Genomic DNA, 23,594 nt, shown 5'->3' with positions numbered 1-23,594 from the left:
CGTACTTTAAGTACATTTTGATACCAATACTTTTGTACTTTTGTTCAAGTAAATTTTGAATTCTGGACTTTTACTCGTAACTGAGTATGTCTACATTGCAGTGTTGATACTTTTACTAAAGTAAAACATTTGAGTACTTTTTCCACCTCTGCCCATATGGCCTCTCTACCCAATCAGCTACGGCCGCCGCCCCCACATTCCAATATCGTGGTTGTAGGTTTACCAACACACTACCAGAGCGTAGTAGACTTAAAGGCCTATGTTTTTAATACCTGTCAGTTGTGTATGTACAGTATACACACTCTATACTGCAGTTTGCAAACATTAGGATGATGATGGATGACCTCAGGGCTCTCATTAGGTTTGTCTCTGTGTAAACTGCCCTGAGACCAGACAGAACGTATGTCTCTCTCTCTCTCTCTCTCTCTCTCTCTCTCTCTCTCTCTCTCTCTCTCTCTCTCTCTCTCTCTCTCTCTCTCTCTCTCTCTCTCTCTCTCTCTCTCTCTCTGTATGCATTGTAAGTTAGGGCTGTCACGATTATGACATTTTACATATTATATTTTCAAATAGACGAAATGTATAGTTGGCTGAAGTGGTTAATAATTGTTGTAATTGTAATAATAATCAAAATCTACAAAGTAACTAGTAACTAAAGTTTTCAAATAATTGTTGTGTAGTAAAAGTACAATATTTGCCTCTGAGATGTAGTGGAGTAAAAGTATTGAAATTTTGAAATACTCCAGTAAAGTATAAGTACCTACAAATTTGACTTAAAGACAGTACTTGTACTCAGTTACTTTCCACCACTGGATGACTGCTCCATGCTGCTGGGGGGTGAAACCAGCCGACAGCCATCCATCCAGCTCACAGCAAATCATCACACAAAAAGGCCAACGTGAGACGGCCAAATGTAAAGTGGTTGCATAATTGCAATTGGCCTGCAGCTGTGTTCATTCTAGAGACAAGTAAGAAATAATAAAGAAGTAAACTCACTCTTGCCTCTCTGAGTACGACCCATTACTTTTATAAATAATTGCAATTGCCCCCCCGGTAGTCTGTTATCTCAAACATTTTTGTTCCCTAGTGTATCTTAACCCGGGTGCATAAGGCACTGACTTTCTCAAAAGGGATGTAAGTGATGTATTTTTGTTTCTTGTTGTTGTTTTGGTTCAAATTAGTGTTAAAGCTTTCTTCTTCTTCTTAGTGCACGTCGATATTGTGTTCATGTGTGTTAAACGTCAGCGTCTGCTTCTCTTTCCTGACTGGATAAAATTGGTATCCTGACCTGAAAATATATATTTCTGGTCTTTCAGGAGACTCCCTTCGAACCTTTCAAGCTTGTAGATCTGCTACTTTTTGATGCTTTTGTGTGACGCTGTAGTTGTAGTATGATCAAGTAGGGCGTTCATTTATGAAAAAAGTTAAGATATGGAGATTTCTTGCCCGACATCGGCAATATAGGTTTTAACCCATTAAGACCGGGAACGCATCTGTGTCATTTTAAGATGTCTTTGGCTATTCAAATCTGCTATTTTTTGGAAAATTTTGGAAGATTTGTGCATCTTTGAATATATTATTTTTAACACAAATGTTTGCTTCTGGGGGGTCCCTGGAACAACATATTTTGAGATGAGGGTATCCACGGACAAATAGTACATATCATTTTGGGGGGTCCTTGACATGAAAAAAGTGTTTGAGAACCACGGATATTATAGCAACGTCTTTTTCCAAAAAACTTGTTAGGATTTAGAAGACATCTGTAGAATCCCCCAAAAGCAAGATTTGAGTAACAAAAATATAGATATTCAAAGAAAAAAAATCGCCAAAAAGTCACAAAAAATAGCAGATCTACAAGCTATTAGCTTGTAGATCTGCTATTTTTGAATAGCCCAAAGAAATAAAAAAATAAAAATGACACAGATGCGTTCCCACCCGTCTCAATGGGTTAAGTGGCTGAGTTCACTGCTCATTGAATTCGATTGAGTCTGTCTGTGTTTTCAGCTTTTGTCATCAGTTGTGTTCCAGAGAGCGATTCCAGCTGTGTGCCTCCAGTTGACGTAATAACATTTCAAAGGACTTAGTAGCCACTGTAATGTTATGTAGGGCTCTGGTGCGGTCGCCATGCCACAGCCATTCTTTCCACAGCAAGTCACACAGTCGCTCATCATAAGTGTTTAACATCAGAGCTTCACCTCGAGGGTTTAATAATGCATAGTATGCATACCATGTGGTTTGTTGTGCCCTACTTGTTACACTCTTCAGAGATCTTATATATCCATCAGCGCTGCTGTAACTACAGCCCCGGGCCAATGCCACATTTCTGGGTCCCATGCCAATGAATCCTGATCTGGCATCTTGCTAATTCTCTTTATGAACATGTAGCAAATAAAACTAGACATGACATATTGTCATTATTATACCATGGTTGCTTATTTCTCTCACTAAACATGGCAACGTTTTTAGATCCCATTTTCTGAGAGGACATTGAGCAACAGTGTTGCCACTCACACTCACAACGCGCGACGCGTTGTGAGCTTGTAGATCTGCTATTTTCACTATTTTCAAACATTTTAGTACTTTTACTTTTGGTACTTTTAAGTACATTTTGATGCCAACACTTTTGTACTTTTACTGAAGTAAATTTTAATTTTTGGTACTGGTTATTATTGGTACTTTTACTTAAGTAAAGAATTTGAGTACTTTTTCCACCACTGCTAGAAAGTGGAAACACTCTTGGGGGCGTTCCAAATGGCCCGTTACGGCCCGGTTGTGTAACTCCTTCAGAGTGAACCAAATGGATCCGTAACGGGTCCATTTGTACACTCTCAAGACACTCTCAACTCTCAAGAGTTATTGGGTCATTGAAATTAACCCATTAAGACCGGGTTAAGCATCTGTCATTTTAGATTTGAGCTACAATCATTATTTTATACTTTTGGCTATTCAAAAATAGCAGATCTACAAGCTCGTAGCGGGGCACCGAGTGCTGCGCTACGAGCTTGTAGATTTGCTATACCCCTTAACAGACGACGTCACACTGATAAGAACCAGTATGCGTGCAACCAGTATGCGCGCAATGAAACCCATTCTATCAGGTCTCGCTAGGACGCGCCTCACTAGCCAACACACAAGAGGGGGTTGGGGTGTACTGAAACCAGCGCACCCCGAAACAACAGGTTGGGAATTGATTGCGTGAAACAATCACCTGTGCGTCCAGTCTCAATGTTAGTAAACAAATAATTGGTCTATAGGGAAGAGGCCCAATTTCTTTCCAATATGGCTGCTGTGCATAGAGCCTATTCCCCAGAGTTGAATCGCATAGACATCATGCTTGTTGTGTTTTTTTCAAGTGTGAATAAAATTAATGTTTTTGTTTTTGTAACCTCATCTTCAATACAAAAGCGTCAGTGTGGGAAAATTGCTTTGTCATTATTCCGGGGCCAGCTTTTGATTTGTGATGCCATGATGAAGGTTAGCCACCCCACATAAATAAATAAACTCACAATGGGAGAGAGAGTTTCCTGTTTCCTCCTTACGATCAAAGGGGATATTTTGCCAATGTATTTATTTATTGTTTTGGGCAATCGTTGCTTTATATTTAGACGGGATAGTGGAGAGGCAGGAAGTTGAGGAGGGTACAGAAAGGGAAAGCTGTGCGACACACACGGCTCCGGCCCGGAAGCCAAAACGCAGACATTGCGTCCATTATGGTCAGTGACCTGCCATCCATTCACCTACCGGTGTTGCCCCTAATTCACCAATATTTATTTAGCCTGAATCCCACCTGCATAAAATACGTTTCAATGAGTTTTAAGTTCGGGACGAGACGAAACCCATTTAAAACAGTGGTTCTCAAACGTTTTCATGTCAAGGAACCCCAAATTGATTTTCTTTTTTGGCTGCGGACCCCCACCTGAAAATGTTTTGTGCCAGGGACCTCCAAAAGAAGAGATGTAGACGAGAAGATGATTGTGTGATTGTGTAGAAAAAAATAGCTTGCAGCGTGTCATGAAGTGACGCACTGTCATCTTGTAAATCTGCTATTTTTGAATAGCCAACGTATTACTGGATAAAGCGGTTAAAATGGTTGTGATGCTGTATTGACACATTTTGCTGGGGCGTGACCCCCTGGAACCCCCTCAAGGACCCCACTTTGAGAACCACTGATTTAAACCGATTTATACTTAGTCGTATGAAGTTATGAACTCACACCTCGGTTGTTTCCGGTGCGCATCAGCATTCTTTCCCGGTGCAACAGCATAAATTGCAGTGGTCTGAATTACCCTTCACACATTAAATACTTCATTTATTCACTCTAAAATAAGGTAATTAAAAAAAAAAAAAATAGATATAAATAGGCAGCTGTAGGCAGCAGGGGTTGCCAGATCTGCTTATTATAATTTCCCCGCAAGATTTTATTTGAAAATAGCCGATCTACAAGCTTGTAGATCTGCTATTTTCAAATAGCTGATGTATATGTTAGTATACAAGTGCTCATGTGGCCCATCGTCGCTTCTTTTGGGCTGGTTTTCCTAGACCTGGTTGCTTGTTTCTCTCACAGAATCTGGCAACACCGGTAGGCAGCATATGATCATATCGCATGCCAACGTCGTCGTCTCGGTCTCCATTGGAGCGCCGTTTTCAGATTGCGCTCATGGAAATATTTCCATTCACTCCGAGGCACCCTTTTTGGAATGTGTGTACGCTGTGACGGTCCGTTTCTTCTGAGCGGTAAAAATAGCTTTGCATTGGGGGAAAGAATCCACATGTCAGCCTGTATCCGCCAGGCCGAACCATCTCTAGTACTCCGCCCCCCCCCCCCCAAGTCCCCACAGGAATCATAGAGCGAGTCCATCTCTACAGCAGTAGTTCTCAAAACTTTTTCATGTCATGGACCCCCAAATTGATACATATATATATTTGGCCGCAGACCCCCAGTCAACACCGGTAAAACCGGTAACACTGCATAGCCCACTTTAATTACTTTCATAGTTATATTGTGCGCCGGGCATCCTGCATTAATATCGTCAACCACTAGGTGTCCTACTAGATATGCATGGCAATGATCCAGAAACAGGAACCAAACCTTTCCAAACTGACGAGACTTTAGGTTCACGGTAAAAGAAATACAACGAGAAGATTAACAAGCCAGCAGCACTCCATAAGGTCCTTTTCACTATATTATTTAACTCTCCGAGACTAACAAGGGACGTGTTTCAGCTCGGCGTTGTTCAAGACGCAAACAAGAAATCATAATAAGAGTAATTGAGACCCTGAGAGCACATCGGCGCTACAGGTTATTAAGTAAATAAAGCACTCTTACTCATGGAAGTATAAGTTCACCGAGTTCAACTCAACTTTGGAAGTTGAGTTGATTTGTAGGGGTTGAGTCAATCAAATATAATTACTAATTAATATTGGATAAACCGCCGGCGAAATAATGCGGGAAATAAATGAATCTATCTATAGGCCTATTACAGCTATTAATTAAAAAGCACACTATCTTGGCGTGCGTGCGTTTGTAGTATTTTAATATTACGGCATTTTCCATCAGGCACAAATTAGCCGCCTACTACACGTGCTTTTGCCGGCAAGGGGGTCCTTTCACGTTCCAAATAACCAGACCCATAGAGAGCGAGAGAGAGAGAGAGAGTCATGCCACGCTTGGATCTCGCCGTAAAGCGGGGCCGCTATGGGCTGTAGTTCCAAACATTGGAACTTCCTCATAGACAGGATTCCGTGCGACGTCATCACAGAGCAGAATGCGCAATCTGCGCATGCCCGGGGTAGAACGAACCCGGAAGTGCCCTTCACTCTGTTGTTGTGTTTGGGAGTTAGATAGGCACAATGCTGCTATTATAGGCATAATAGGCATAATGCTGCTATTGTATACAAATAAAAGACGAACAGATCCAACTTCCGACAAATCATTTTTATTGAGTAAACAAGATATTACAAACTGCATAATTTAATCTTTCATTAAACCCGGTGAAGACCATTTATTTTATGAATGTAGATTTGACCAGAGCTGCTGCGGGTAATAGCGCCCTCTATAGGCTCACCCCTCCACTGCGCGCGCATATCCTCTCATGTTTACAAACAGGAAACCCGTCTATTGAGATCGAACGAGCATTTCCGCAATTTCCGCATTCCATTCTTCCAATGGGAGTCGACGCTAGTGTAGTCACACTCATATTGGATCACGCTGCAAACAACAACACGGTGGACTACAGGCAGCTGTTAGTGAGAGAGAAACTTAACGGAGGATTTATAAAATATTATGAATTGTAATTTAAAAAAGAAGGGAAAAGTTTGGTGTGGGCGTGATTTAGTGAAGTTCTTAATAACCCTGCCGACGACTGGATATGTCTTATGATGAGAAGATGCAATGTGAGAAAGTGTATGGAGACGGAGGGCTTGCTGTTACCTGGGATAGGGATGTATACAGTCACTACAGAAGTGCTCGTGACAGGGGTGAGTGACATTGTTTGTACAAGTACGTATCCATATAGAATCCCATGTGCATCCCTGCGGTGCGGTTGGTGCGGATCTATAAATTGGATGATATAATTAATGTGGTTGGATGACGGATCGATAATGAAACGTGTACACGCGGATTCGGTTGACGGAAAAGCCCATAATGCGTATTGTATTGCCGTATAAAAGAGAGATGCATACTCCTAATCAGTAATATCGCTCTCCATATTTTAACTTTGCGTTTTTGGTCAATTAACGCCCTACTTGATCATACTACAGCGTCTCAAAAGTAGCTCATCCGCAAGCTCGAAAGCAACGCATTTTGAGCTTGTAGATCTGCTACTTTTGATGTTATTGAATTTGAATCCTGAAAAGTAATGTTAGTTTCTTGGACATTGGCGGTTTCCACCCGACAGAGACGATATACATAGGCGTAGTGAATAACGGACATACCTAATATGCATTCATGTTCCAGAACAAGAAATAAGTCAGCAGCTGACTGTGTAAATAGAAGTGAAGTATTATTTGGTGAACTATAATTATTCTGAGCTAGGTAAAATCCAAAAAAACTTGCAATAGGCTCTAATAATGCACAGCAGCCATATTGGAAAGAAATTGGGCTTCTTCTTACTTCCTTCACATGTGTGAAGTACCAATCGTACTAATGAAGGCTCTGTTCCATTCTGGTCAGGGTGCTGATATTGTGCATGTTGGCTCACTAGAAACACTTCCCAAATGGCCCCTTATGGTGGGTGTGTAACTCTGAGTGTACAAATGGAACCAAATGGACCCGTAAGGTTCCATTTGTACACTCTCAGAGTTATGGAGGCCCTTGAAAATAAGACAACCACTACACCACACTAAATGGAACAGAGCCTTAATCCAATTCATTCCCAATATATGGCTGCTGTGCATAGAGCCTATTCTGAGCTAGGTACAATCCAAAATAACGTGCAATTTGTGCAAGGAGGTTTTGCAAGATATTTTACCAAAAAATGCTGTACGTATGTGCTGTGTTAGTGAGCGGGTATTTTACAGGTTAAAAGACAAGTTGACCTGGCAGTAAGGTTCATTGTTCAGATCTCTGATGGCCTCAGGGGGGAAACAGCTCTCTCCCAAAGCAGCCTAACCTCCTCAACATTATGTGGAATAATGTTGTTGTTTTTTTGACAAAAAAAGAGCAAGTGAATGTAAAGGGCTCGGCCTGGCCTAAATGTAGCCTCTCTTTGTTTCCATGAAAGGACAGGACAGGGAAATAAGCTCTTAAAAAGCAGCTCTACACTACACAGACTCTGGGGGTTCAAACAGAGTGCAATACTCCAAATCACTTGGTTCACTTTTGCCTCGTCCACCGTGTTTCGAACCAGTTGCACAACACGGGCCTAACCCTCTAGACTGAAACCGGCCGTCCCACTTGTTTAAGATTCAAATCCAGCAGCACGCCTGGCCTGCCCAACAGCAATGACTCTCCCCTCCAGCCCTAGACAAGCTTACAGCATGCCTATTTCTGCACTTACAGGGGAGGAATGTTAACTATGTGTCACGCTAACCCACAATACACTCTTTGGACAGAGAGGTATTGTGGCCTGTCAACTTATCTTTTTACCTTCGCAGCTCGCTTTTGGCTTTTATAGACAGCATTCAGTCCTTGGAAGGGTGGTATTATGGGAAACGTACATTACGGGGTGTTAGGCGTTTTACTAGCAGACGAGGTCTAGTTACACAGTCGGATGATTTTTTTTCCCTCGGCAAAGCAACAAGCGGCCGTCCGACCTGTTAGGATCCGGTTACAGTATACCTCGGTATACACTCCGGCCCGCCTTCGGGCACCACTGGAACATTTTCATTAGGTGTGAAACTCGGTGAGGATTCCTTGGCAGTGCCTGTTTCTCCCCCCCCACCCCCCGTGCCAGGTTCTTTTCTGGGGGATGTGTGTGCCTGACTGGTTACATAATGGAGAAATCTGTCACTCCTCAATATGAAATGAAACTCTGCACGGCACTCTCCCACCCCTTTGATGTCACCTCCATTCCCCTGTGTGCGTGTGTGTGTGTGTGTGTGTGTGCGTGCGCGGTTAGGAGTAGTAGGACAGGGTGTGTGTGTGCGGTTAGGAATAGAGTAGGACAGGGTGTGTGTGTGTGCGGTTAGGAATAGTGTAGAACGGAGTGTGTAAATCAATGCTTTATTAGCTAGAGTCTGACCAATGACAGATCTCTGGGTCCGATGACGATCGGGATTTTTGGAGAGTCCTTGACCAGTGATGACCGATGTTTTGACCGATATTTTTGGAAAAACAATGCTGACGATGCAATCTTGAAATCAATTTGAAGGATTTAGAGATTTGATTAAAGTTCTATTAAGTTACATTTAACTTACAAGCTTAGTTATAAATAAAAGATAAACAAATAATCACTGTGAAGGGGTTTATTTCTCAATAATGACCTGCTCCCCATTGATTATCCCGCTTATTACACGGCTACTTCATAAAGAAATGTATAAATTGACCCAAAAGTAACAACAAAAGGAAGGATTTCATTGCCTACGGTAATGAAAGCGGTCCATTAATTCGTGCCAGGCGCGTCCAGGTCCAGCGCAACCTCGGAAAACAACGGGAAGTGTTGATAAAACAGAATGCCTATTTCTCGCTTCAAATGTTTTGTGTAATGTGTAAATGACATTGTGTGTTTGTTTACATGGCTTCCGTGTTGGATACGGCAAAAATCAAGCAGCGCAGCCAGGTTCTCTGACTGAGCCTCTGATTGGACAGCGGTCTGTTATTTAGCTCAGTGGTCAATATTCACAAAGAATACACCGCTGACTTCAGTGATTGACCAATCAGAATTAAGCATTCAACCAAGCCGTGTAATAAGCAAATATAAAATACACGTATAAACTGAATTTATTTCATTTAACCACTTAAGCTCACAATGTCGCAATGCGTTGTGAGCAGGGTTGCCAGATCTGCTCATTATAATTTCCCCGCAAGATTTTATTTGAAAATAGCAGATCTACAAGCTCACAACGCGTCGCATCGCGACGCGTTGTGAACTTGTAGATCTGCTATTTTCAAATAGCTGATGTATATGTTAAAGTGCTCCTGTGACCCATTGTTGCTTCTTTTGGGCTGGTTTTCCTAGACCTGGTTGCTTGTTTCTCTCACAGAATCTGGCAACACTGGTTGTGAGCTCGTAGATCAGCCATTTTTTAAAAATGTTTAAAAGCTTAAGAATCGGGACACCTCGGCTGCATTTGCCGATGTACCGAGTATATACCGAAAAGTCAAATAATGACAGATATATCGACCAAACCGATACATTGGTCTGGTCCTGTTGTAAATCGTTGCTCTATTATCCCCCATTGTTTGCTCATTTAGTAGTCAGCTAATGGCTTATTAACACAGGAAAACAGGGTAGGGCTTCTCAGGGACGCTCTGAGTCATATGGATAATGTCACCCACTCCCACAGAACAAACCTGGCTGGCAAATGTCATTGTCACTTGTAAAATATTCATTGACCTCTCTGTACATTGATGTTATGAAAGCAGCTTTACATCTGAGTGGATTGCTTTGGAAAAAAAACACGAGGCACCAAATATTCTTTGTATACTTGGATGTTGAACGGGATTGGAGGTTTTTGGTCTTGCAGAAAATATCTTTGTGATAACATAAGTTAGTTTAATGTAACCACTTATAAGCCTATATACTTTGTTGACTGGGGTCTATATGCATGGTCCCTTCCAGAAGAGGGATGCTTTGGTTCATCTGGTTAAGTATAGCAATAGTTCTCAAACGTTTTCATGTCAAGGACCCCCAAATTGATATGTCTTGCCATCTGAAAATGTTTTGTTTTTATGTAAAGGGGAAAAAAAATTATTCAAAATGTCCCAATTCTTTCAATATTAAAAAAAGAAAAAAAAAAATGCAGATGTACAAGCTTGTAGATCTGCTATTTTTGAATAGCCAACATAGCTGATACATGTCTAGGTTATTTCAGGAGGATAATAAAAAGCTGCAGGCATATAATATGACACATTCATCTCTTTGCTAATGAGATGATGGGAAATAATATTTCAAAAAAAGATTTGGAACATATTGAATGAAAATATTTCATTCAGAGAGACCCTACAGCGCTGACTCATGAAGCCATTGAGCCACACAGAGTCAACATATGGCTTTCGGTTGGTGGTTGTGTTTGCATAACCTCTGCACACCTCCAGGTGTTATGTTCTTGAACGGCTGTAAATCAGACCCGCTGCTGTTGCTTCACCAAGCCGTATCTGAACACACACACACACACGTTTGTATTAGTATACTTGCGGGGACATCAACATTTTAGGAAGCCGATTTTAAGATTGATATAAGATTTTTTGGGGGCATTTTTAACCACAAGTCTAAAGCTGAAAAATAGCAGATCTACAAGCTCACAACGTGTCGCGCTGTGACACGTTGTGAGCTTGTAGATCGGCTATTTTCCAGTATTTTACATCGCCGCACAACTAAGTATAAAATAGGGGAAAATCTAACCCCGACCCCCTAAACCTAACCTCTAAAGGTCTAATCCTAAACCTAACCCCAACCTGAATTGTTTTCTAATCGTAAACAAAAAAAAACTTTTTTCAACCATAAAATAACAATTTCTCTTGATGCGAGGTCCAAGAAAATGAAGTCCTCACAACATCTATTTCTCATATTCTACTATACTTGTGGGGACGGTCGGTCCTCACAAGTATAGTAATGCAAACACACACACACACACACATACTTAACGCTCCGCTGGACGCGCTGGAGCGGAACACGGCTCCACAACAACGCGGCACAGTGTGTGGATTGCATGTCTGGACTCTGGACGACTGCCAGATGCCGTTTATAGACGGACCCGGGCCGAGGTCAAGTTTGACAGCTTCTAATAACCCTCAACTCATTGGCTAGTCTCATCCAGTGGTTCTCAAACTGGGTTTGGAGAACCACTGGGGGGGTCCCCAAATGATTTTGGGCGGGAGGGGGCGGCGGGGGGTGTGCTTAATGTGCAACATTGTTTTCTCACTCAACAGTAAAACTTTTTTTTTTTTAAACAAACATGCAGTATAAGTGTATACAGGGTGTCTGCACACTTCTAAAGTTACAATTTAAGGACTTTTAAGACCTTTTTTAAAAGCGGTAAAATAAGTAAAGGAAAAAAAATTACTGCGTCAAAAGTAATCACTGCCCATCTTTCGCCGCAGGCTGAAAACCCACCTCTTCAGGAAACACTACCCTTCCTCTTCGCCTTGCCTACAAGTTGTTAACTAGTTGCACAAACTCTTGTTTTATTGGATCTTGTTTATTCGATACACTTATTTGTTTTAGCTCTTGCTCATTTGATTTTCCTATTTTGTCACATCTGTTTAAGGAAAATAGGTAGCTGATATATTGCACTTTTACCTTAGCGCTAGGTATACTCTTGGTTGCTTGTTTTAGAAGAGAATGCACTTAAGACTTCTGGTGATTAGTAGTTTCGTTCCCTACCTATGTTGAATGCACTTATTGTAAGTCGCTTTGGATAAAAGCGTCTGCTAAATGACTGTAATGTAATGTAATCAAAAAACATTTTCAAACATTGACCAAATTGTGAAATATTACCTGAGAAAGAGGCAAAAATATTGAAAATAGCCGATCTACATGCTCGCAACGTCTCGCAACACAAGCCGTTGTGAGCATGTAGATCGGCTATTTAATTAAAAAAATACGTTTTTATTCATAATCTTCCAATGTTCAACAACGTTCAAATCGTCAATCGCAAATTATTTGAGCGACGACTAATCGCCAATTAAAACGTCATAGTCGTGACAGCCCTAATAGCACCGACATAATAATGACCGTGTCCTCCTCCTCCTCTTTGTTCCTCTTCTTTCCTTTTCGCAGACGCTCCGTCCACAGAGCAGCAGGAGCTGTTCAACCAGAAGCTCCAGCAGTGCTGCATGCTGTTCGACTTCATGGACTCCGTCACGGACCTCAAGAGCAAGGAGATAAAGAGGGCCGTGCTCAACGAGCTGGTGGACTACGTGTCCACCAACCGCGGCGTGCTGGTGGAGTCCGCCTACCCGGAGATCACCAACATGGTGAGTCACACACTGAGGACAACACGTTGGCTTAACATACGTCACTGTGTTCTTGGGCGGGAACCACCCACCGCCAGCCCGGGGCCCTCGAATGGTTTCAGAGAAGGTAGTGTACAGTAAAGCAGGGGTCTTCAACGTTTTCAGGGCAAGGACCCCCTAGCTGAGAGAGAGATGAAGCAGGGACCCCCCTCTATATCGTATAAAATTGTGTTTCAGATTAAACTTTTTTTGTTTACTTGGTCTGCTCTTTTTTCCCCCTCTAAACCTATACCTCTTTGCCAAAAATAGCTGATCTACAAGCTCACAACGCCTTGCGCTGCGAGGCGTTGTGAGCTTGTAGATCAGCTATTTTAGGCTAAGGTTCTCCTCAGAAAAAGGGACGCTAGGGTTCAAGTGGTTAAGGAAAAAAAAAAAAATCATATCACACAAAAATTTGGCGGACCCCCTGTAGTGACTGTAGTGACCCCCCCTAGGGGTCCCGGACCCCCTGTTGAAGACCCCTGCAGTAAAGTCAATGGTTCTCAAACATTTTCATTTCAAGGACACCCGAATTGATGTGTATTTTGGCCGCGGACCCCCATCTCAAAAGGTTTTGTGCCAGGGACCTCCCAGAAGAGAAGAAAAAAATATATATATATTTAAAAATCTCCAAACATTTTCGATATTTAAAAAAAACATCTTCAAAATATCCGATTTTATCCAATCAGGGGATAGTCAAGTGAAATGGGAAGTGATGATACATACAGACAAAAAAATAAATAAATAAATTGGAAGTGGAACACTATGAAATTGAAGCTGATAAATGAATCTTTGTGGGGTTCTCTCTCCTGATCTGATAACATTGGTAACCTATACGTGAAAACATATCTGTTTACTAAAGAGCTGGAGAGATGGGGAGACCCCTGTTACTGAGCAAACACTGTACTCCTTTAACCCATTAAGACCTGGAACTGTGTCATTTTTAGATTTGAGCTAAAAAGCATTATTTTACACTTTGGGCTATTCAAAAAATAGCAGATATACAAGCTCATAGCGCGGCACCGAGTGCCGCGCTACGAGCTTGTAGATCTGCTATTCTTGAAAAATCGTGAAAATTTGTGCAAATCTTTGAATATATATATTTCTAAAGCGAACATTTTTTACTCAAATCTTTGCTTCTGGGGGTCCCTGGAACTAAATATTTTGATGAGGGTCCGCGGCCAAATACATATAATTTTGGGGGCCCTTGACATGAAAAATATTGAGCACCACTGATATAGAAACTTACGTTTTTCAGAAAACAGTTGGGATTTAGGAGACATGTAGAATCGGCTTCAGGTCTTAAAGGGTTAACACAGAGGAGTTTACAGTGTAAGCTTGGGACCCCAGAGATAAAAAAAAGAAAAAAAGAAACCATGTCAAATTGTGGTTCCGTGGCGTAATAATTCATATCAAACTGGGGGGTCCTTGAAAGGAAATGGAAAAAAATGTTGAGAATCACTGCAGAGCTGCAGTGCATCAAAAACCACACAACCCACAGCTGATGTGTGTGAGCTGTATAACGACGTCAGGCGGAAGTTCTGAGATCAGATCAGCTGATGGTTGAAAAACAGCTGATTGGAGATCAACAGCTTCAGCCTTGATGAAAGAATTAGTAACAGCCACGATGCACGGCTAGTTCCACCACGGCAATAAATGTCCACCCCTTCTTGTACAAGGCTATATATATATAGGACGTAGTGGGAAAAAAAAAACATTTAATTGTTTATAGCAGTGGTTTTCAACCCTTTTTATATCAAGGTCCGTTATTTATTCGGCATTTGAGCCACGGACCACCGTTGAGATGAGATTATGGTGCGTTATTTAACCCATTAAGACCTGGAACTGTGTCATTTTTAGATTTGAGCTAAAAAGCATTATTTTACACTTTGGGCTATTCAAAAATAGCAGATATACAAGCTCATAGCGCGGCACCGAGTGCCGCGCTATGAGCTTGTAGATCTGCTATTTTAGAAAAATTGTGAAAATGTGTGCAAATCTTTGAATATATATTTTTTCAAAGCGAACATTTTTTACTCAAATCTTTGCTTCTGGGGGTCCCTGGAACAAAATATTTTGATGGGGGTCCGCGGCCAAATGCATATAATTTTGGGGGTCCTTAACATGAAAAAGATTGAGCACCACTGATATAGAAACGTACGTTTTTCAGAAAACTGTTGGGATTTAGGAGACATTTAGAATCGGCTTCAGGTCTCAATGGGTTAAAAGATACATGCTACCATTCTTTTTCAATGGAAACCAGCGACATGAAGATACTAAGATATATCCGACGTTTGTAGCTGTAGCTCTATAGCGACAAAGATACAAAGCTACAAATTCAAGTTGAGCTGGGTTCAACTTCCAGGTACAAAGATTACAAAGCTACAACTGTAGCTCCGATGTCCGCACGTTTGATGACGTCAGCGACCACGTTGAGCAACACAGATACAAAGCGACACAGCGACAAAGATGCGGTGTATTTTTGTATCTTTGTATCTTTTTAATCTGCCCGTGTGAACGCACCATTATTAGCCTCTCAGACCCAAAACGTAGAATATTTTGTTATCTTTGAATGGGATTTTGTCCACAATTCCATGCTGTATGTTGGTACCGTAGGTGAGATAACAGGCAAATGTTGATAAAAATAACAATCCTTTAATTAATTAAATGCAGATGTGCAACAATAATTTAACTCTTGAGAGCGTAAAATGAAACCAAATGGACCCTTACGGGTCCATTTGGTTTCATTTTACGCTCTCAAGAGTTAAAGATCTATATAAGGATCCATTTGGTTACCAACTCTCCATCATTTAGCTGGGGACCACCTGGAACCCCCCTCAAGGACCACTGGTGGTCCCCGGACCACTGGTTGAGATTGAGAACCACTGGTTTAAAGATCACAGAGAATTATTTCCTTTATTTTTTTTATGGCCTACAGTCTATGTTGCCCTGTTCTATCTGAAACAAGCACGCACTTTAGACCAAAAAGGGCTGACACATAAGGCTCGATAAAGCTTTCCCACACACACGACCGCTTTTTAATCACATTCATCCTTTTGCCCTCGCCTGAACTTATACTCTGCTGTGGATGTCATACCAGGTGGATCTGTTTAAAACCCATTCAATCCGGGAAAGCATCTCTGTCATTTTTAGATTTCTTTGGCTATTCAAAAATACCAGATCTACAAGCTTCATATGTAGCTATGAGCTTGTAGATCTGATTTTTTTTTTATGAATATGTAGTTTTTTTAAAGTAAACATTTATAACGGTCAAATGTCTCAACAAATATCTTCATTTTTCTGAAAAACTATTGTTGCTATATCAGCGGTGCTCAAATTTTTTCCTGTCAAGGACCACACAAAAGTATGTGTTTGGCCGCCGACCCCCATCAAAATATGTTGTTCCAGGGACCTCCAAGGACCCAGATCTACAAGCTATGAGCTTGTATATCTGCTATTTTTGAATAGCCAAAGTATATAAAAAAGTCACCAAAACCCACTGTTCATTACTCTTCATTTATTGTCACTGGTTAAGGTCAGGAGGCTGTAGGAAGGGGGGGTCACTGCCGCCTCCATCCACCTCACTCGCCAACTTTTGGTGCAGTAACTTTATTTAGGAAACATTTAAATTCAAGTCACTCTCCTCTCGTAGCACTTGTTACATAAAGTACTATGGCAGAAACTGTGTCTCCATTTTTCGATATGCTATTTTTGCTATTTTAGAACTTAAATCCTGAAAAGTTCCAGTTTTGGACAGGTTTATGCAAACACAGTTTTGGATTGGTCTGTCAGGTTTCCACCCGACAGAGACGAGAGGCCTATATACTGTACTAAGTTATGCTAAGTATGCAGATGTATGTCGGTTACTGGTTCACATATTTTGTTATTTAGATATACCTGTACGGGCTCGTCCACATATTGTTTAGACAGATGCTAGGTTTGGTATTTACCTGGTATCCTAGTTTCTTTGCAGCACTTAACCCATTAAGACCGGGGACGCGTCTGTGTCATTTTTAGATTTCTTTGGCTATTCAAAAATAGCAGATATACAAGCTCATAGCGCGGCACCGAGTGCCGCGCTATGAGCTTGTAGATCTGCTATTTTTGAAAAATCGTGAACAAATATATTTTATATATTTTTTTTTTCAAAAAAATTTAGAAAACATTTTAGAATCAGCCTCAGGTCTTAATGGGTTAAGTTGGTTAGACGTGATCATTTACCCTTTCGTTTGTTGACTAGGCATCATGATAATTCAACTACAGAAAAAATGTAAACCACCAAACATAAAATGTATTTTTTATACTTCCATTTATTATAGTAAAATTACTATAGAAGGTAAACTAACTTCATTGTGCGATAAACGGTACTATAGCGTCTTTAACCCATTAAGACCGGGAAAGCAACCACTTCAACCATTATTTTATACTTTGGCTATTCAAAAGTAGCAGATACGAACTTGTAGATCTAGACCTGCTATTTTTGAAAAATCATGAAAATTTGTGCAAATCTTTGAATATCATTTTTTTTTAAGTGAACATTTGTAACTCAAATATTTGCTTCTGGGGGTCCCTGAAAACAAAATATTTTGAGATGGGGGTCCCGTGGCCAAATACATATAATTTTGGGGGTCCTTGACATGAAAAGGTTTGAGAACCACTGATATTATAGCAACATAAGTGTTATAAGAAACTGTTATGATCTAGAAGACATTTGTAAACTTTGTAGAGTCTTAATGGTTAAGTGTGATTTATGCATTTTGCAGTGTGATATTTTAAGTAGCAGAACCCAATCAACCCATGCTGGCAGAAATCATGTTGGACCATGCTTAACCACTCAAGCCCTATTTTCTTTTTTTAAATAGTGAAAACAGCTGTTTGCTCTCAACACATCCCACTGTATCGCTTTGTGAGCTTGTAGATATGCTATCTTTGGAATATGTTTCATGCATATCAGCCTGTGTTGGCCTTTTATTATTGCTATTTTAGATTATCTGTCCCGAGTCAGTGATTTTTTTTTTCTGACGTGACTTGGGGACAGGAGGACCTTTTTTGAGATAAGAGTGGTAGGCGTGGCATAATATGGTCTATTTTCTGCAACCGACATATCTGTCACGGACAATTATTTCTGCATCATGTGTGCTCCACGCTCCGGGGAGAACCTTTGTGAATCCAAATGGCTCTCAGAAGAACACTGCTGGGAACAGGTTTTTTTCCTCTCATCAGGGTGGCTGATCAAATTGTGAACCATCAGCAAATCACTCCATTAAGGAGTGTATTTAAAGTGTGTGACTGTTGCATAAGATTAACCACCAACCCCCTGGCGTCTCTATTTTTGGACATTGGACTATTTTTGGAAAATGGAAAATTTTAACCTTTTTGATTTTTTCATTAGTGCCTTATTTCAGAATAGGCTCTATGCACAGCAGCCATATTATCACTTCCTTCACAGGTGTTACCAATGATACTAATGAAGGCTCTGTTCCATTTAGTGTAGCACAGTGGTTCTCAGACTTTTCAATTTCCATGACCCCCATAACTCTGAGAGTGTACAAATGGAACCAAACGGACCCTTATGGGTCCGTTTGGTTCCATTTGTACACTCTCAGAGTTACACACCCGTAAGGGGCCAGTTGGAAAGCCCTTTAAGGAACCATGAGGGTCCCCTGGACCCCAATTTTAGTCCCACTGGTGTAACAGAGTGTTTCCAGTGAGCCAACATGCATAACATCAGCACCCTGACTCTGTTGGAACAGAGCCTTCATTAGTTATCATTGGTAACACCTGTGAATGTCTTCACAATATGGCTGCTGTGCATAGAGCCTATTCATCGTATGACTATGTCATGCAAAAGTCTTAAATCTTCTCTACTTTGAATTAGAAAATGTGTGTGTTAATGACATGCCCAAAATAGGACTTGAAAAAAACGTCATATCTGCTGTTTGTCGCAAATAAAATGTTTGGAGCATTCAAAAGTGAGTTGCGAGCCCCCGCTTTGTTTTTCATGGCCAAAATAGGGACACCAGGTTGAAAGTGTTTAAGTGCGTCTGTGGGTTTTATTAAAAAAAAAAACTAAAGTGACTAAATAATAACTACATTGGAGCCATTTCCTGAAAAGTAACAGTTTTGGACGATGGACATACAAGTTTTCCAACAGAGGCAGTGTATTTGTGGTCGTATGACGTACTTCATCACATTATAAGGCTTAATTGGCCCAGGAATACCAAACAGGGGTTGCTTTTGCAACCAGGAAGTTCAGGGTTCTGCTCAACAACACTGCTTGCTGTGATCATCAAACAACGTCCTCGCTGCTGCCAGATAAAACTCAAATCAAGCGTTTGAATTGAATCAGCGGTGTTTTGAATTAGCGCTCGCCACTATAGCGCTCGCTCCGTCCCTCCAGGGTTTTTCTCTTTGATCCACCTCTGTCATCCTCCTCTTCACTCCCTAGCCGCACCGCGTGCACCAAACCCCCCCCCCCACACCCCACCAACCCCCCCACCCCCGCTGGAACGCATGCAGTCACAGTGAAAACAAACGTGACCTCTCCCTCTTGTCAATTAGGTTTAACCTACTTGGCAGGGTAAGCGCATTGAGCCCTCGCACAGCGGTTGACATGATGAAACATGCATGTTGGGGTGTGTGTGGGTGGGGGGGGGGGTTAGGTTGGCAGGAATGCGCTGTCCAAATTGAGTGTTTCCGCGGATTAACGTTGACGCAACTTCCTAGTTTGATGTGCCATTGACATGCCTCCTGATTACCGTAAAACCTGATTTATACTTATTTGCGCGCCAGCGTAGGGGCGTCTGAAAATAGCGGATCTACAAGCTCGCAACGCGTCGTACCGCGACACGTTGTGTGAGCTTGTGGATTTGCTATTTTCGATGGCTGACAGACACTCAGGCTTTACAGTTGAAAGCGCTGCAGTTACCAGATTATACACGGCGTAATTGGGCATCCTCACTTAACCCCCTGAGTTGTACGGTGTACATACACACGGGCACGCGTCCGCAAGTTCATGCATTACACCACCAGAGGCAGTCAGAACAGAAGTCATCATGGCCCACTCACCCTACAGAACCAGACACTTGCATATCGGCTGCAGAGCGGTCTTCGTGAAACAGCTGGACGAACCACCCTGCTGGCCTGTTGCACGTTACCTGCAGGCCAGCAGACACATGGATTATTACCCTGTCCCTCGAAGGCCAGCGGTGACTCACGCAGTGCTTAGCCCATTAAGACCCATTCTTAAAAATGTTTTCTAAATCCTAACAGTTTTTTTGAAAAAAAATCAAGATTTTTCAAAAATAGCAGATCTACAAGCTCATAGCGCGGCACCCGGTGCAGCGCTATGAGCTTGTATATCTGCTATTTTTGAATAGCCAAAGAAATCCAAAGTGACACAGATGCGTTCCAGGTTTTAATGGGTTAGAGCTCAGCGTGACAGCCACTGCTGCCCATGACTCAGCACGTCATACAGATTACGTACGGGTGAACAAAAAAGAATGTGTGTGTCTGTCTGTGTGTGTGTGTGTGTGTGTGTGTGTGTGTGTGTGTGTGTGTGTGTGTCTGCGCTCTGCTGAGTCGAGACCTCAGACTAGCTGACGGCCCAGACGTAATAATAATCCCGAGTCACGCCTTCCGACATTGACTCAGGGAAAACACGCAACCTCATACCCTCCCGACATTGATCGACTCGGAGAAAACAGGGAACCTCATACCGTCCAACATTGACTCAGGGAAAACACGCAACCTCATACCTTCCAACATTGATTGACTCAGGGAAAACAGGCAAACCTCTCTCTGTGTGTGTGTGTGTGTGTGTGTCTGCTGTGTGTGTGTGGTTCTCTAGGTGTTTTACAGTTTGCATATTGAACAGCAATGTTCACACAATCTACTGTTTGCAAATGGACATAAATGCATCCGGCAGAGAGTCAAATGAGATGGGGCAGGTGTCTGGGTAGATGTATTTTTTTTCTCTTTCCGTGTCTGTTCCGTGTACAGCAGTTCTCATTTCTCACCTTTCGGGGGGTTTCTTGCTTTTTAACTTTCAACCTGGCGTCCCTAATTTGGGGTAACATTTTTATGCATTTCCAAAAATAGCGAAAATAGACAATCTACAGTCTCAGCATGTGTCACACTACGGTACATTGTGAGCTTGGAGAGTGGCAATTTTTGCTATTCGTCGTACATTTAAGCAATATTACACGAGAGGGTGTGCTTTACCGCCATTATTGGCACGCCAGTGATGCGGTCAGGAACGAGGCGCAGCCGAGTTCCGCCAGCATCACTGAAGTGCCAATAATGTAAAGTAAAGCACACCCTCGAGTGTAATATTGCGATTATACAACAGTTACCAACAAAACACATCCAAATGTATTCATATTGTGGGGCAATTCATAATAAAAATGTTTCGCTATTATGTTTCCCTGTAAAGAGAAGAGTTTATTTGACTGAGACAAAATAGTCCCTGTAGCAGCGCTCTGAGGCTCTCAGAGCGCATAACACAAGTGAGGCACAACACAGCTGATTCCAGTAGGCTATATGCTCCGTCGTACGAAGGTATCGCACGGCGAAAATAGCCGATCTACAAGCTCACAACGCACGTTGTGAGCTTGTAGATCCAAATAAATCAAAATTAACAACATAGTCCATTTTGCGTAGCTGTTTGTTCTCCGGTGGCGGCGGTGGGTCAGGATACTCTCTGTTTGTTTTTGTACCGTGGGACAGCGTGACGTCACAGCACAGCTGTGCCATATATGGTCTAAGCAGGCGCGGACTGCAGTGCGGAGTGATTTATTCGGCCCGTGCTATGATGCTGGTTTGAAGCACGGCTAGAAAGCTATTTCAACCAATCAGATTGCTTGGTCGGAACTACCTGTTGTATAATGAAGTATATATAGGGCTTAAGTGGAAAAGTTTTGCTACTTCTTTTCCGTGGCCAAAGGCGTCTGTGCATGTTGTGTTGAACAATGCCAAGGACACTAGGAGTAAGAATCTTGGCGTACAGACCATCTTCAAGCACTTCCAAGTGCTAGGACTGTGGTCAAATTTGCTAATCATTCAAATTCAAATTCAAATTAAAAATTATTGTGGGATCACTTTAGCGATCACACTAATGTTATCTTCATTGTGGGATCGCTTTAGCGATCATTGTGGGATCGCTTTAGCGATCACACTAATGTTATCTTTGTGGGAACGCTTTAGCGATCACACTAATGTTATCTTCACTATTTATTATTATTATTCCCCCCGTTTCTTGGGTCATTTCAATGGAGAAATGCCATTTAGTGACGTCATAATGCATAATGCCATTCTAGTGAATGGTAATGCCATTCTAGTGACGTCATAATACTGATGTCATTGTATTATGACCCTACTATAACACTACTAACACTATCAATACTCAATACCAGCTCAACATTCTTAGCGATCCCACACTGTTTCTTCAGGAACAGTACTTTCTAGTTATTATTGATGCTGGCCTTGGCCCGGCCCCCATAGACGCATCCTGATCCGATCCCCCAGACGTCTCCTGTTGGTGTTGGGTGCACACACACACACACACACACACACACACACACACACACACACACACACACACACACACACACACACACACAGCAGGTTGACTAGGTTCCAGTTTAACCGAGGGTAGGTAATGGTGATGTCCCCATTGTCTCTGGGGTGTTGCATGTCAGCAACATTAGACGCATTGGCAGCTTCACACACCGTCACAGACATGGGGCCAGGTGGAGAGAGACTCTCTCCACTTTAGGACATGATCACATGGTTAATGAAGAGATGGCCGTGCAGTCCCATTATTATTATGCCGGCTGGGGCCAGCTATGCTTTGATCATCCAGGCTGTTGAGATTATATAAACAAGACGGGGTTTTTCATCTATAATGGAACCACCAGCCAGGCTTACAGTACCTTTCTTTAGGCCCCCACTCTGTTGTTATTAGTGATATATAGTTATATTAAAAAGAAATGGCTTCTCAAACCGTTTTTTGATTGAATTGGCCCTTTCATGTGTGACAGGGACATGAGTGCAAGGGGTGGGGCTGGGGGTGGGTGGGGCTGGGGGTGGGTGGGGGGGTGCTTGAACCATTATTCCATTTATGATTCATCTTTCTATTTCTCTCTCTCGCACGCACGCACGCACACACACACTATTTTTGGTGATATTTGGTGTAGAGGGAGTAATAAGATGAAGTCTCAAGACAAAGGCCGTAGCTTCACAACGTTCACATTAATGCTTCTATTTTAGGTCATGGGCTTCGCGGTAGTAGCGTGTGCAAAGAGCACTTGCATTCTTTTACAGACGAAAGGAACCGATAAGCAGTTTTTTAATCTAATCTGCTCATCGTGTCTAGAATGTTGTGATGGACGGTAAATCTGAAGGGACCAAAGAGAAACCATCTCTATGATTATGTTGCTGTAGTAGTCAGGCACACATGCATGTCTCTTGAAATCTATTGCGTTTGACTGGGGAGCCTGTGTGAAGGTAGAAGATATAATCTGCATCTGGGGAGGGGTAGCACGTTTTTCCTTGTCCTCACAACTGACAAGATTGGAGTCAACACGCACGCACACGCACACACACACACACACACACACACACACACACACACACACACACACGCACACACACACAGAGATGGTTCAATCCTGAGGTTTTCTGGGGCTGTTCCAGAGGCAAGGTGCAACCACTCAGCCTGTGTCTTGGGGGGAAGGTCATGTATATCCATGGAGGATGGATCCAGCCGACTAGACACATTAATGACATCTATAAGTTGTCAGACACCATCACAATTGTCTGTAATTAACAACACCAGAGGCACTCCGGCACCTGTTTTCATCATTTCAGTCTGCCACCATCATCGGGGACAAAGATTTGTTGTTTGTGTTTGGGGGGACATGGGGAGAAGCACAAGGACGACTACGACGACATCAAGAGTGTTTGACACAGAGACCTACAATGGAGAGCTGTATATATTGTT

The 23,594-nt window shown here is 42.1% G+C and overlaps 1 protein-coding gene across 2 annotated transcripts in view; it reads left to right on the top strand.

Moving 5' to 3' along the window:
* The window catches only part of ppp2r5a (protein phosphatase 2, regulatory subunit B', alpha isoform), a 98,148-nt gene that overhangs the window by 25,987 nt on the left and 48,567 nt on the right, over positions 1-23,594 (top strand). The window contains exons 1-2 of one of the 2 annotated variants that reach the window (XM_084083104.1): positions 6,290-6,474; positions 12,378-12,574. In XM_084083104.1, coding sequence (XP_083939230.1) covers positions 6,366-6,474; positions 12,378-12,574 — 306 coding nt within the window. In that variant the 5' untranslated portion in view covers positions 6,290-6,365. Of the gene's footprint in view, positions 1-6,289; positions 6,475-12,377; positions 12,575-23,594 lie in introns of those variants that run through there. The other variant, XM_084083103.1, reaches the window with a different exon arrangement.

This window comes from Gymnoscopelus microlampas (assembly GCF_963454915.1).
Source record: "Gymnoscopelus microlampas genome assembly, chromosome: 16".
Lineage (NCBI taxonomy): Eukaryota > Metazoa > Chordata > Actinopteri > Myctophiformes > Myctophidae > Gymnoscopelus > Gymnoscopelus microlampas.
This window is presented reverse-complemented; position numbering and strand designations above follow the sequence as displayed.